We start from the raw sequence: 16505 nt of genomic DNA, 5'->3' as shown, positions 1-16505 counted from the left end.
GCATGGCATTCCAACTGGAACTCCATCAACAAACACATTGGCTCCAAATCAATCTACCACCCTCTGAGAAAAAGAAAAGGAAATGAAATCACCAACACAGGAAATGACACTACCAACCCAAGGAAACCTAACCAGATAAATAGAAAGCGGGACATAACAACAGCGCTTCGTCGGAGGCTCACTGATGATGTTACCTAGAATGGTGACAAAACACCTGAAAACTAACCTTCCAGCTCAGCGAGAAAACTCACATCCATTATATAATATTGCCAGATATTATGTGGGTTGCTGGATTAATACTCTGATGATAATAGACTATCACCTCCCAATTGCTTAACTGACTCGACAGTTTTCTTGCTGTGGACTGCAAGAGGATTGAATAGATATTTTTTTCCCCAAATGTGTCAACATAAGCTTTTTCACAAATCTGAGAGCCTGTCATAAAGATTCCTAAACAACCTCTCTTAGCTAAACTCTTCTGGAGGTAGCTTATTCCCTGAACTAGTTCTAGGACAGAAAAGAAAACCATCTTCTGAAGTCAACACTGAGGTCATCTGAACTGAACAGAAAAGCTTGCTTTTGAACTGAATTTCATAAAATCTTGTTCATCATAGATTCTTCTGAATCAGAAACAAAGTAGTGGCCTGACATATTTCCTTTACATGTCACAATCCAACATCATAAATGCCTTGCCGGGAACACTACAGGAGTGTGCAGTTGCTGCATTCTGACACATTGATTAGACCACTGTTCCAGAAAGACACTACAATCATTGTTGAAGAAAACTTTCACCAGTCAACTTTCACTAAATCTTTACCGAGAAATCAGTTTTCTCCCCCCGCACTTCTCTCATTTACATGTGGAGCTCAGCACTGAATTTCCTTTCTTAAAATCTCTCACCTTTCTTGACAAGGCCCATTTTAAAATTACACGACTAATTTTTTGTCACCTGTCCTGATGTTGCTTTTAGATCAATGCTAAATCAGTCTGATTTAAGCTTCTGTACAGTGTTGTGGGATGTTAAACTACATTCAAGTTGATGTATAAATACAAGTCGTTCTTATTGTTATGATTCAGCATTTACATTCCACACAAGGTTCTAACCATACAAGAGAAATTACTGGTGACAATTCAATACTGGATTCTACATTTTACTATTCTTTTGACACATGGATATACCACCAGTCATATCAACCATCAGAGCAATATTCTTGTTTAATCTATGGTCTTCTCACGAGTGGTTCATATAAAACCCTTTGAAACTCGTGAAACATAACTGACCACACTTCAAGGGGAAAGGCTATCAAACCTTAGCACTTGAATAATTCCCAAGATCAATATTTATGATATCCTGCATAAATTAACACAAACAGGTTGCTCCAATACTCACGTTTCATTAATAGGAACAAAAATAAAATCCTTTTGAAAAATATCCACATGTCTTGTCCACGTTTTCACTCTGGCATGACGTCGTTTTGGTAACCTAGTGATAGACACCAAAAGACTTAAGGTCATAGAATGCAAGTACAGATGAAAGAGAAGCACGAGATATAAAATATATTCACTGCTGGATGGCCTATATGAAAATTGTACTAACTATTAGTAATTAAAATGGAAGTCCATTATCATTCAAATTTAACTTTGGGACACAGTGTTAATTAACTGAGGACCCTTAGTATAAGTACAACATAAATATTGTCACTTCGGCATACAAAATATCTCAAGGAACATAACCACAAGGGGGGTTTAGGAGAACCAAATATGTATTAAGTTGAAAATAAGGACTTACAAAAGGTTTTCAAAAGTTATTCACAGTAGTAGAGATGTAGAAAACATTGAAATACATTAAAGAATGGACCTAAAGTGACCAAATTCTCTGCTCATGATACAGCAGAGTTCGGGAAAGAAAGGAAACCGAAAAATGCTCGAGGACATTCAGAGGTGAAAGACTTCATTCAGGTAGAAAAGATTCAGGCATTAAACAAAATTTTAAAATCAGACACACTGGGAAATTCAGGGAACCAATGTTGTTCAGCAAAGGAAAGGTGCGAAGAAAGAATAAGAATGTTGAAAGGTAAGATGCTTATGTTGCAGAGCAGAAAATAGGCAGCCACAGTTTGGTTAAGTTGAAACATGTCTCGGCGGATAATAGAACACTAGAGCACAGAAGTAAAAGTGAGGTCGAATTTTTCAAAAGCAAAACCAAAGTAGAAACAAAATCATCTCCAGGGTATGTCAAACGAGAAAAAATTTGAATGCCATGTATAAAAACAGAGGTGCATCAGAGAACATGGTCCCTAATAAGTCATTAAAGCTAGAGAAAGGATCAACAGATGCTTGGGGGTAATTTTCTGGACCATGTTGGTTTGCATGCTAACTATTTAATCAATACAGAGAGGCAACATCGAGGCTCTGGCTGTGTTTCACTCCAACCTAGATAGGTTAATTGTTTCAGGTGACTAAAAGGAATAAATTCCCAAGCCCATCCTCTGAGCCGTTAGATTTAGTTGCAAACGTTTCACCACTCTGTTAGGTAACATCATCAGTGTGCCTCTGGTGAAGCTTCAGTGTTCTGTCCCACTTGTTATTCATGCACCTCGGTTTGCTGGGGTGGTCGGTATTACTTCCGGTTCTGTTTCTCAGTGGTCTGTACACAGGGTTTATATTCAGTGTGTTTATTGGAATACCAGGCCTCCCCTGGTGGGTCTCTGTTGGGCTTGTGCAATTATGGATGTGTTGTCCCAGACAAATTAGTTTGTAGCGAGACAAGTGAACGACTAGAGGCGTGAACGACTAGAGGCCTGAACGACTGAGAAACAGAACCGGCAGTAATATCAACCACCCCAGCAAACCAAGGCATATAAGTAACAAGGAGGACAAAACACTGAGGCTTCACCAGAGGTGCACTGATGATGAAACTTTTGCAACCAAACCCACCGGCTCAGTAAGCATGTTACAACCTCAGTGTTGCTGAATTCCCACTAACAACATCCTGAGGTTACCAGCGCTGCTCGAGAGCCTTGTTGATTACACATTTCACCACTTTACTGATGATTAAATATAGACAGACAAGGCATTAACTGGCTGGGTTGGATCTGTCCTGCCTTTTGCAGACATGATACAACTGGGCAATTTTCCACATTGTGCAGTGGAAAAGCTTGGCTTGGAGTGAGGCAAGTTCTGGAGCACAAGTCTTCAGTATTATTGCTACGTTTTTGTCAGGGCCCATAGTCTTTGCAGTGTCCAGTGCTTCCAGCTGTTTCCAGATACTACATAGGAGTGAAGCAAATTGGCTGAAGACTGGCAACTGCAATGCCAGGGTCCTCTGGAGTAGGTGGAGATGGATCATCCACTTGGCACTTCTAGGTGAAAATTGGTCTGAATGCTTCAACCTAACCTTTTGCACAGATATACTGGTCTCCGCCGTTATTGAGGATGGAAATATTTGTGGAAGCTTCTCCTCCAGCAAGTTGTTTAACTGTCACCACCGTCCACAATTAGATGTGACTGGACTGCAGTGTACATTGTGGGTGTACCTTCACCAAGTAAACTGCAGTGGTTGAAGGCAGCTGCATGCTGCCACATTCTCAAAGCTAACTAGGGATGGGCAATAAATGCTAGAATATTTGCAACTCAAAACCAGGCAACTATGTGGTACTGTTAGCAATCAGCTGCAGCAGCAGAATTGCATTCTACCTCAATCTGTAACCCTGTCATATTCTCAATTTTACATTACCATCAAGCCAGCTGCAGGAATACCCATCATTGTGAATGGGAATACTTGTAGAATAATTAGTTGTTTAATTATCCAGCATCTTGTATATCACAGGACTGCACAGCTTCAAGATCAAGCCTGCTTCACTGAAGACTGCAAAGGGTCTACCAGAAGCAGCACCAGGTGACATTTTAAAACAAGGAATCAACTTGGTGAAGCAACGAAATAAACAAATGGGCAAATTGAAGTGCTGCAGTCCTGCCGTATCTGTGGTGCTAGATATTTAAATAACTAATTGTTCCACAAATATTCACATCCTCTATGATGGAGGAGCCCAGCACCCATGCAAAAGACAAAAAGATCAATTTGCATTCATCTTCAGCCAAACGCACTGAATGGACAATCCACTGTGGCTGCCTCCTTGTGTCACCAGCATCACAAATGCCAGTCTACAGTCAATTTGAGTGCCTCCTTATGATATTAAAGAAGGCCAGAAAACCCTGGACATGTGCACCAAAAAGACCCTGACAACATTTTGGTGATAGGACTTAAGATTTATGCTCCAGCACTTGTCATATTCCTTGTCAAAGTGTATCAGTTAAGCTACAACACAGGCTAATAACTGGAAGTCTGGAAAATTACTCAGCTATGTCCTGTTCACTAAAAGCAGAACAAATGTAACTCAGATAAAGTGTGGAGCTGGATGAACACAGCAGGCCAAGCAGCATCTTAGGAGCACAAAAGCTGACGTTTCAGGCCTAAACCCTCTGTGATACAAATGTAACCCAGTCAATTACACCCTATCAAGCTTCATTCTATCATCAAAATAATGGAATGGGTCACCAACAGTGTTATTATGCAGAACTTGCAAAGACTGACCTGTTCACTGGCACACAATTCTGGTTCTGCCAGGACCAGATGCTTCAGACATCATTATAGCCTTCAACAACAAAAAATCATAAGTTGCTGGAAAAGCTCAGCAGGTCTGGCAGCATCCGTGAAGAAATAAAAAAGTTAACTTTTTGGGTCCCGTGATCCTTCCTCTGAACAGTTCCAAGGGTCCCTAGATGCAAAAATTTTTTTTTCCCCCCCCCTCTTCACAGATGCTGCCAGACCAACTGAGCTTTTCCAGCAACTTATGATTTTGTTCCTGTTTTACAGCATCCACAGTTCTTTTGGTTCTCATTACAGCCTTGGTCCAAACAGACACAAGATGTAAATTCCATAGATGAAGTGAGATCTATGCAGCAAATCTGAAGTTAATGAAAATCAGGAAAAAGAGCTCTGCCGGGTGGAGCCATGATTAACACAATGGAAGATGGTTGTAGTTTTTTTGAAATCAGCTATTTCAACTCCACAACATCACTACAGGGAGGTCCTCAAGATGCTGTCCGAGGTGCAACCATCTTCAGCTGCTTTATGTAAGATTTTGCCTCCATCAGGTCACAAGTTGACATATTCACTGATGACTGCACAATGATCAGCAGCATTTGCAACTTCTCAAATACTGAAGCAGTCCATGTTCAAATGCAGCAAGACCTAGACAACATACAGGCCTGTGCTGCCAAGTGTCAAGGAATATTAATGCCACACAAATGGCAGGTAATTACCATCTTCAATATGCGAGAATTTGATCATCACCTTTTGATGTTTCAACGTGGTCACCATTACCAAATCACCAACTAAAAAATTTCGGGTGTCTCCATTGACGAGTTATTTAGAATCAGTCTCATTTTTGAACGCCCGCAACTCCATCAAGGGTGGACACCTTTGTGCCTCATACTACCGTAAGCTCATGGATAACCTCATGGTGCTGCATTTCTCTAGCTTCCACCCTAAACATAGTAAAACAGCCATCCCCTATAGACAAGACCTACACATACAGTTTCTGTTTGGATGAGTAGGAATGAGACAGACACCTGAATGTTTGAAGGACTCCCTCAAGAAACAGGATACAATGCTCACCTCATTGATTACAAGTCCTGAAATGCCACAACGGATGTTGGTCTACAAAATCATAAGGGGTGTAGACGAGGTGGATAGCAAGAAGCTTTTTCCCCCCCAAGAATGGGAGACTCAATTACTAGGGGTCATGAGTTCAAAGTGAGAGGAGGAAAGTTTAAGGGAGATATGCATGGAAAGTTCTTTACGCAGAGGGTGGTGGGTGCCTGGAACACGTTGCCAGCGGAGGTGGTAGACGCAGACACGATAGTGTCTTTTAAGATGTATCTGTACAGGTTCATGGATGGGCAGGGAGCAAAGGGAAACAAACCCTTAGAAAATAGATGACAGGTTTACTCAGAGGATATCGATCGGCACAGGCTTGGAGGGCCGAAGGGCCTGTTCCTATGCTGTAATTTTCTTTGTTCATTGTTCTTTGAACCAGCCATATAAATACTATGGCTACAAGAGCAGGTCAGAAGCTAAGCTAAAGCTTGTCTACATTCTACAAGGCACCAATTAGGAGCATGATGGATGAGGACAGCTCCAACAACACTCGAAGGTTCACACCATCCAGGAAAAGCAGCACACTTGACTGCCATTACATTTACACTTTCCATCACTGACATACACACTGCTTCCACAGTGCAATCAACCATTATTCCCAGCAGTAAATCATGAAGTGTCCTTTGATAGCACCCTCCACCCTATGGCCATGACAACCTAGACAGGCAAGGGACAACAGCAGCAGATGCATAGGAGCACCACACCTACAAGTACTCCTCCGAGCCCCACACCGTCCCAATTTGGAACTACATTGCCATTCCTTCACTGGGTCAAAATCTTGCAACTACCCACCTAACGGCATTGTGGGTGTTCCTCTATCCCAATGATTGCAACACTTCATGGCAGCTGCTCACTATCTTCTCCAGCGCAATTACAGGCAGGCAATAAATGCTGGCCTAGCAATTATTGCCTACATCACACAAAATTTTTTTTAAAAAGTGGCTCTCAAGTCCCTTAGAATTTAATTGACAATCCAACAAATAATTAAGCTATTGGGGAAGGATAATTGACTAAGTTACAACACCTGCAAGACAATAGGAAAATTATCTTAAGAATTTTTAGAAATCAACTCTCTTCCAAAAACACAATAAAACATAAACTGGGATTCTGCACACAGCGATCAGAGATGTTCTATTTTGTAAATCATATGGACAGAAAACTGCAGATTGTGAAACAGACAACCAGAAAACCCTAACCTAGCAAGCCTTAGATGAATAAACTAAACCGAATGCATCTATACTGGAACAGGATGGGTAACAGAAAAGACTACTTTAGAAATGAGCAGGATACCTTAGAAATCTGTGTTACTCATCCAATGTGGACAGAGGAAAATAAATTGTTTGAACTGAGCTGAAAGTATTTCGAAAGGAACATCAATGACAAGTCAAAGCAAAGTGCAGTGGATGCTGGAGATCTGAAATAAAATCAGAAATTGCTGGAGAAACTCAGTTGATGTGGAAGAGAAACACAGAGTTAACACAGTCGAGTACAACTTTAGAACTTGCTTTCTCCACGGGTATTGTCTGACCTGATTTTCATCAGCACTTGCTGTTCTCAGTGACAAGTTAATGGTCCAACATAAATGGTCAACCCCTCAAAACAATCAGCCTCACGGATTTCCCACTGGTGGGGTTCAGGAGGTCATCCTCAAAACTTTGGAAGAACACAGGATTTCTTCACAAAGCCTCTTTTTTATGCATTCCACTCCAATACAGGAAAGTCATGCAACTGTTGATTCACAGTCATGAGAGCTTACGATAGATTGGCAGATTCCGGAATGTTCCGTCGTTCTCGTTGATTCAGTCGTTTATAAAAAAAGGAGCTGAAAACATGTACTCTATCTGCATCTTGCTGTTTGATCTTTTCAAGAACCAAATACCTGCAGAGTTGAAACAAAAGTATCAGGACAAATTCAAAGTCAAAGAAAAAATTCTCATTTGTCACAGTAAAACTAACTCAACATGAACTGCTCTCTTGCTAGACACCTAAATAGTACAATTAAGTCAGATATTGTAAGAACTGCAGATGCTCGAGTTAGAGATAACACAGTGTGGAGCTGGAGTAACACAGCAGGCCAGGCATCAGAGGAGCAGGCAAGTTGAGGTTTCGGGTGGGGTCCTACTGTGCTCCTCCAGCTCCACACTGTGTTATCTAGTACAATTAAGTGACCTCAGGCCTTTCCATACCCTGTGGTGAAAGATCACCACCTCCATATTCATCTAACTTCCACCAATATACAGCTAATTGACAACTACACCAAAACTAATTTAACAAATACCTTCAGAAGACAGCCAATATCTTTTTCCTAATTTCTGCTCTCCTCCACGAACAGAATTGAAAATAATTAAATCAATATCTGAAAGAAAATTTGTATGCTCTTGGCTTTCCTGCTCAGGATCAGGGCACTCAGTTCTATTGGAAGCTGCAGTTATAGATGGTGTTGAAGAATATGCGGCATCCTTTAGATCTTCTGTGGAACCTTTCTAAAATTCTTGACAAATTGAACAGTGGAAATGATCCACCATTGAAATGTGGCAACTCAAATTTGAAACAATCTGAACCCATTTGTACCACTTTGCTTTACTTAACATTTTAGCTTCCTTCATATCACCTTTCCCTTGTTTCAACAACTGACACATTCACTCAAGAGTCAGAAATGTACAACTTCCAAGCTTCCCATCAACAATGGCACAGTAAATTTAAACTGACATACCACTCTTGAGAATGATTTATTGCCAAAGGTGGAGGTTTTGGCATGCTTTCAAAAAATTCAGCCTGCTTTTGAGGTTATTCAAGTGGATACAAAAGATCTTCTAATAATGAGAGATTTAATGGGTGCCGCAGACAACTTTCTAACTATGAAAATAGATCAAGTTATTAATTTAAATGCTACATATAAAATTAGCATTGTTAGTAGGAAACAATACATTTAAAAAGCATCTTAAGTTTGAGAAAACACTTTTACACAGGAACTGGAGAAGTTAAAAAAGTGAACCAGAAAAATTACTTAGAGCTGGAAAGCATTTAGAATGTTCCAAGGAAGTCACTTCATAAATGCGGATTCTTTTCTTTTATAAATGTAATTCACTTAACATTCTCAAATTCACTAGTGAATTAATATTCATTAGGCAAATTCAGTAATTTGCCACGTCAAAAATGGGAGATTTTCTGCAACACTGCACAGTGAAACGGTGGAAAAAAAATGAAACAGGCTACATTAAGTTTTCTGATAGTGCCACCCAGTGACATGAATTACATACTACGACATAGGGGTAAACTATCAAAATACTAGTAGACTTCACATACTGGAGTGGACAAACATCAAACATTTTGAACAAGGATTTAAATGGCTATTGGAAGAAACATTAATTCATTGCCATGCTGGAAGGTGGGATAGCGAAATGATGAGGGGGAGCCCACAACGAACAAAACTTGGAAGTCTGAATTTCTGTCTGTATATATGCTGTGAAGGTATTTTCATTCTCTCCTATGTGTCCCAATACCAGAGGTTAAAGAAATGCAGGCCAGCCACAATTAAATCTGAAAAAATGTCCAATCTGAGGTTTCCAGCCCTATTATTTTATGTAAACTGCCACCATCTCTGGAGAGCAGGTTAGCTGTTCAGGCTATTAATGTCTAGTACAACTATGCCTAGTACAAACTTAGTATACTATACCTAATCAAATTTGCTCACCTATGGTAAAATGCTTATTACTTCAGCTTAGTTCCCAAAAATAAGAGACAATATTTAATTCATCTAGTATTCAAATTAGTTGTTTGTATACCAATGACGATCTTCATACCATAATCTTGGACGGGGTATTGTGTACAAGAGTTGGCAGGTCATGATGCAGTTGTATAGGACTTTGGTTCGGCCACATTTGGAGTACTGTGTACAGTTCTGGTCGCCACATTACCAAAAGGATGTGGATGCTTTGGAGAGGGTGCAGAGGAGGTTCACCAGGATGCTGCCTGGTATGGAGGGTGCTAGCTATGAAGACAGGTTGAATACATTAGGATTATTTTCATTAGAAAGACGGAGATTGAGGAGGGACCTGATTGAGGTCTACAAAATCATGAGGGGTATAGACAGGGTGGATAGCAAAAAGCTTTTTCCCCCCCCAGAGTGGGGGACTCAATTACTGGAGGTCATGAGTTCAAAGTGAGAGGAGGAAAGTTTAAGGGAGATATGCATGGAAAGTTCTTTACACAGAGGGTGGTGGGCGCCTGGAATGCGTTGCCAGCGGAGGTGGTAGACGCAGACACATTAGCGTCTTTTAAGATATGTTTGGACAGGTACGTGGATGGGCAGGGAGCAAATGGACACAGACCGTTAGAAAATAGATGACAGGTTAGACAGAGGATGTTGATCGGCACAGGCTTGGAGGGCCGAAGGGCCTGTTCCTGTGCTGTAGGTTTCTTTGTTTCTTGATGGCTATTAGAATGATTACTTTTTTTTGATTAGATTATATTCCCTACAGTGTGGAAACAGGCCCTTTGGCTCAACAAGTCCACACCGCCCCTTGAAGCATCCCACCCAGACCCATCCCCCTATAAGCCACATACCCCTGAACACTATGGGCAATTTAGCATGGCCAATCTATCTAATCTGTGCATCTTTGGACTGTGGGAGGAAACCGGAGCACTCGGAGGAAACCCAAGCAGACATGGGGAGAATGTGCAAACTCCACACAGACAGTCACCCAAGGCTGGAACCGAACCAGGGTCCCTGGCGCTGTGAGGCTGTAGTGCTAACCACTGAGTCACTGTGCCACCCACTTGGTTTTTCTGTCACCAGGTCAGTGTCTGACTCAGCAATGATCTTTGGAGACTGCAGCATCAGGGAATGGGTGTATGGGTGGAGGCTCCGATGGAGATGCTCCAGCACTTGTTTTGGAGTGGAAGTGTTGTACTCACGCTTGTGATATAACAATAATTTATGGATCAACTTACATTGCAATTGGACATGTAAAAAGGTATCCAACAGAAAATTCTTTAAACACAGCTTCAAGATGGAAGACAAAAACATTGGAGTGGACTCAGGACGCAAGAAATTAAAAGCTGACGATAAGAATAGGCCACTCAGAACTCAAACAGAAAATAGATCAATTAGTTAGTAAGCTGGTTTTGCCATTCTGTTCAATTTTCAAACCAATATTCCATTTACCTTTTTGATTACTCTTAGTATTTCACCATTATGAAAATATTCTGGTTTGTATTTATCAGATCTAAAATGAATGATCTTGCACTTCCCTACATTGAACTGCAACTGCCACATTTCTGGTACTTAGTGTTCCTCTGAATTTTGTGTCCTCTGCAAACTTGGATATAAAACTTGATTCTTTCATCGTTAATACATACAGTGGAAAGCTGATGCAATTGTAGAGCACCACTCATCACATCCTGACAAACTCCAAATACTGAGATAACACAGTGTGAAGTTGGATGAACACAGCAGGCCAAGCAGCATCAGAAGGGCAGGAAAATTTGACATTTCGGGTCAAGACCCTTCTTCAGGTGGTTTTCTGAAGAAGGGTCTCGATCCGAAACGTCAAACTTTCCCAGTCCTCTGATGCTGCTTGGCCTGCTGTGTTCATCCAGCTTCGCACAGTGTTATCTCAGATTCTCCAGCATCAGTAATTCCTACTATCTCTGTAATGCTCTCCAAATACTCCCTTTATTCGTACCTATTACCAATATCCAATGGTTACCTCTAATTCGGAGTGCGTTGATTTTTGCTAATAATAGTTTGGGTGAAGCCTCGACATTGTTGACATCACAGCTTGTTATGCTAATCAAGTTCATCAAACCAAAATCCATTACACTTCTAATATTATTAAATTAACTATTCATTTAACTATTATCTCCAAATATCTCAGTCTCAAAAGAAATAATATTCCAATATTGATTTAAAATCTATTTTTCAACAATTTATTTTTTGTTATTGTCAGTTTCAAAGTTCGGCTGTTCTGAATTGACAATGCATTCTATCTAAAGTTTTCATGTATTTCAACTATAAGGTGCTTTTGCATACAACTTAAACAGGACCATTTTCTTCTCTGCATGCTCAAAAATATCATATCTATATATTTAAATACCCATATGCACCCCTTTACGTGCACACACATACACACACCCACCCCTATATTTAGATTATGACTTGAAATGACACTGCATATAAAATTATGGGACAAGTGCTGGTAAATAGTATTAGACTAGATTGGTTCTGGAGACTGGCACCAATACAATGGACTTTTTATATTCATTCATGGGATGTGGGCATAACTGGGTGTGCAGCATTATTGCCGAGAAGGCACGAAAGAGTTTACCACATTGGTGTCTATATTGGCAAGTATGCCCGATCAAGTAAGTTCAGATGCCCTTCCCTAAAGGACATCTCTCAGGCCCTTCGGCTCAACAAGTCCACACCTACCCTCAGGGAATACTGCCCATACCCATCCCTATAAACGCATCTAATCTACACATCTGAACATTATGGGCAATTTAGCAGGGCCAATTCACTTAGCCTACACAGCTTTGGACTGTGGGAAGAAGCCAGAGCACGCAGAGGAAATCCACACAGACATGGGAAAAACATGCAAACTCCACATAGACAGTCGCTCATAGGTGGAATCGAACTGGAGTCTCTGTTGCTGAGGCAGCACAGCTAACCACTCAGCCACCGTGCCATCCCAAATCAGACTACACTAATGAACCAGGTGGCTTTTCCTCAACAATTGACAATGGTTTCAAGATTTTTTTCTTAAACTGAATTCAAATTCCACCTGGGATTCAAATTGGACCCTCCGAAACCTGGGTTTCAGAATTAATAGAATAGTGACAGCAATCACTAGAACATCACCTCCCAACTGTCGATGTTAGACTATTTTAAGTACTTCCAAACAATCTTGAAACTGTGCAGTACTGTTTAAGCCAAGCATTCCAATAATGTCAGAGATAATGGGAACTGCAGATGCTGGAGATTCCAAGATAATAAAATGTGAGGCTGGATGAACACAGCAGGCCAAGCAGCATCTCAGGAGCACAAAAGCTGACGTTTCGGGCCTAGACCCTTCATCAGAGAGGGGGATGGGGGGAGGGAACTGGAATAAATAGGGAGAGAGGGGGAGGCGGACCGAAGATGGAGAGTAAAGAAGATAGGTGGAGAGGTAGGGAGGGGATAGGTCAGTCCAGGGAAGACGGACAGGTCAAGGAGGTGGGATGAGGTTAGTAGGTAGCTGGGGGTGCGGCTTGGGGTGGGAGGAAGGGATGGGTGAGAGGAAGAACTGGTTAGGGAGGCAGAGACAGGTTGGACTGGTTTTGGGATGCAGTGGGTGGGGGGGAAGAGCTGGGCTGGTTGTGTGGTGCAGTGGGGGGAGGGGATGAACTGGGCTGGTTGAGGGATGCAGTGGGGGAAGGGGAGATTTTGAAACTGGTGAAGTCCACATTGATACCATATGGCTGCTACCATATGGTATCAATGTGGACTTCACCAGTTTCAAAATCTCCCCTTCCCCCACTGCATCCCTCAACCAGCCCAGTTCATCCCCTCCCCCCACTGCACCACACAACCAGCCCAGCTCTTCCCCCCCACCCACTGCATCCCAAAACCAGTCCAACCTGTCTCTGCCTCCCTAACCAGTTCTTCCTCTCACCCATCCCTTCCTCCCACCCCAAGCCGCACCCCCAGCTACCTACTAACCTCATCCCACCTCCTTGACCTGTCCGTCTTCCCTGGACTGACCTATCCCCTCCCTACCTCCCCACCTACACCCTCTCCACCTATCTTCTTTACTCTCCATCTTCGGTCCGCCTCCCCCTCTCTCCCTATTTATTCCAGTTCCCTCCCCCCATCCCCCTCTCTGATGAAGGGTCTAGGCCCGAAACGTCAGCTTTTGTGCTCCTGAGATGCTGCTTGGCCTGCTGTGTTCATCCAGCCTCACATTTTATTATCATTCCAATAATGTACCTGCTTCTCTGGAGGGTCAATACTGAAAGGGCATCTATTGTTACGGTTCAACATTTTTTTAAAAACCTACTACACTAGATCTGTACCATTACCTTTATACTTATATCACTTGTTTAAATTGAAAATCCACGACTCAATGTTGATTCAGTTGCATTGAATATTTAATCAGGCTACAAATCGTTAACTGCCTATGCCGTTATTTTAATTTGCAGACAGCATTAAACTAAGTGTTAACTGATTTTTACATGCAGATCTTTTACGCAGATTAAAAAATATCCAAACATTGACACTTAGTTTTCCTTTCAATTGAATAGCTCCCTGAGAGTGTACACAGCACACTCATGAGTCATCTATTTGTCACCAAATTCTTATCCAGGTCCATGGTCTACCTTAAATTTTCAGTCAAATTTACGCAATGGTGCATGCCAAAAATCGTTTTCTGTAAAAATTGTTCGTTCACTTATCAGCTATTTATCTAGCCCCAATCCATAACGTGACTTCCACCATTTTACCCATTGCAACTATTAAAGCCTCAGAACCATGGTCAAGAGTCTGCTTCTAAACAGTTCACTACATATACTGCCTGTTACTACTTACAGAAATTTATAACAAACAGTATTACTTACTTTAAATAGAAATCTATGATAACATCATTTAAGAATTCTCCCTCTTTGAGGCAATAGAGATCTTCATTAGTCACAGATATGCCGCCCTTGGATGGAGGTGGTGGGTAAACTATCAGCCTGGTAAAAATAGAACCACACTTGGAGCCATAAAATTCCTTGAGAGATGGAAATGTATGTAAATTATAAGTAATTTTTCATTCTAGACAGTGCAACACTCTAAACTAAGTGCCAACTCATTCTACATTTAAGTGCTTAAAGCATTTGATGAAATTCCAAGTTGTTGCAGAAATGCACTTTCAATCAGGTTTACATCACAAACTATCCTAATTGCACTTAAGGGTGGCAAGGAAAAGAAAAATAAAACGAAAACACCAGAAAGTACGTTCAGTGACCTCACAACGCAGTGGATTGGGGTTCCAAAAAAGTTAATGGTTGCTAAATTTCTTCTGTATTTTCTTCCTCCATTACATGATATGTGGCCTCTGCTTAAAATTATCAACTGGAACATCGAATTCCATGTAAAATGGAATGAGGAATTTGAACCCCTCTGTATTCACAGTCATTTTATGCAACCCTGTATGTCAACAGTTAATTATTTCTGTAAAAAATAACTTTTATTACCTTCAAAAAGTCAACATTTAAAATAAACTCTAGTTTGCTTCAAGTACTTTTACTCAACTATTGAGAGTTTTCCTCTCAATTTAATGACTTACTTTTCAATAGGACCTGTAAAGGAAGTATGGGATGTTCCCAAAGCATCATCAGTTGAAAGGCTGGTGTTTCTCAAACAGTATTTGGAGGAAGCCTAGAAAAATAGATTAAAAACATGTCACATATAGGGGGAAGAAGAAAACAGAAGCAATGTTGGGGAATGGGGAAAAGGTTAGGAGGGACCAGGGGGCGAGGGGAAGCAGGTGAAATAGATGCAGAGAAAGACAAACACAAATTTGGGAGAAGTAGGGAGAATTACAGGGGTTGGCAGAAATAAAAGCAAGTCAATAAAGTAACTTACAGTTATTCTAGTAATTTTTCCCTCCATTACGGCAATAGATACTACAGCTTGAAATCAGATGCCTGGTGAAACTATTTTAAAGTTTGCCCACTTGTATTGTCAGATTGCTGGCGAGCCTGCCCCTCTCAAATGGATGGTATCTTCAGCCTATCTTTAATTCTTACCAACCAATCATAGCAGGACAGTTACCAAATTACCTCTGGAAAACACCAGTTCCTTTCACTTACAGAAGGAATGAAAATTAATAATGTTTGACATTCGATTAGAACTTAAAAAATCTTGATATGAAACTTCATTAACTAGTTGACTCATTCAGTAGAAAACCCACTTTCACTACTTTGGGGAGCAGATGAAGTTGACATTTGCAATATCCTTTCATGGCAAGGCGAAAGTTGACAAATACCAGAAGAGGTCTTATTTCTGCATTATTGCAGCTTATGTACTTAGAAACATATCCAGGTCTTTTTTTATTTAAAAAAAATGCCACAGTCTACCTTGAAATATAATCTGCTTTATCCGCTAAGATTGCCAATTCATGTTTATATAGATTTACAGACCCTAGTAACATTCACTGCTCCTTTCAGGCGAAGCCAGTTTAAATTTCAGAGTTTTGATTGCAAAGGTCTGCAGACTGACAAGATCAGCATTTACCAGTATAATTTAGGACCTTGGAGCATCTCCAAAACCAATTTACAACTAAGATAACTTGAAAACTACGATGTGGAGATGCCAGTGTCAGACTGGGGAGGACAAAAATCAGAAATTACACAATAACAGGTTTATTTGAAATCACAAGCTTTCAAGCGTAGCCCCTTTGTCAGGTGAAGTGAGAGAGACAGAGAAGAACTTATCGGCAGAGGGATCAAAAGATCATAGAAATGGTGCGAGTGGAGTGTTGAATAATAAATCTCTGCAGGTGATTAAAAAGGTCAGACAGTGAGAGTAAAACATCAACAGCAGATGAAAAGCGAAGGGATGACCTATAATCCAATTAAATGAGGCTGAGGGAGAATTACAAAATGTTAAAAATAAGGTAGTGCTGGAGTCATACCAAATGACTGGAATAACGTAAGATAACACGGAGTGAAGCCGGATGAACACAGAGGACCAAAGCAGCATCAGACGAGCAGGAAAGCCTGACATTTTGGGTCAGGACCCCTGAGAAATTTCTGAAGA

The 16505-nt window shown here is 41.0% G+C and overlaps 1 protein-coding gene across 10 annotated transcripts in view; it reads right to left on the bottom strand.

Moving 5' to 3' along the window:
* senp6a (SUMO specific peptidase 6a) overlaps positions 1-16505 on the bottom strand; it is a 167892-nt gene that overhangs the window by 22778 nt on the left and 128609 nt on the right. For all 10 annotated transcript variants that reach the window (XM_059648441.1, XM_059648439.1, XM_059648440.1 and 7 more), the window contains 4 exons: positions 15031-15122; positions 14318-14434; positions 7479-7601; positions 1391-1483 (listed from right to left, as the gene is read on the bottom strand). In XM_059648441.1, the coding sequence (XP_059504424.1) occupies positions 1391-1483; positions 7479-7601; positions 14318-14434; positions 15031-15122 (425 nt within the window). The remainder of the gene's footprint in view (positions 1-1390; positions 1484-7478; positions 7602-14317; positions 14435-15030; positions 15123-16505) is intronic.

Source organism: Stegostoma tigrinum, chromosome 9 (genome assembly GCF_030684315.1).
Source record: "Stegostoma tigrinum isolate sSteTig4 chromosome 9, sSteTig4.hap1, whole genome shotgun sequence".
In the NCBI taxonomy this organism is placed as follows: Eukaryota; Metazoa; Chordata; class Chondrichthyes; order Orectolobiformes; family Stegostomatidae; genus Stegostoma; species Stegostoma tigrinum.
This window is presented reverse-complemented; position numbering and strand designations above follow the sequence as displayed.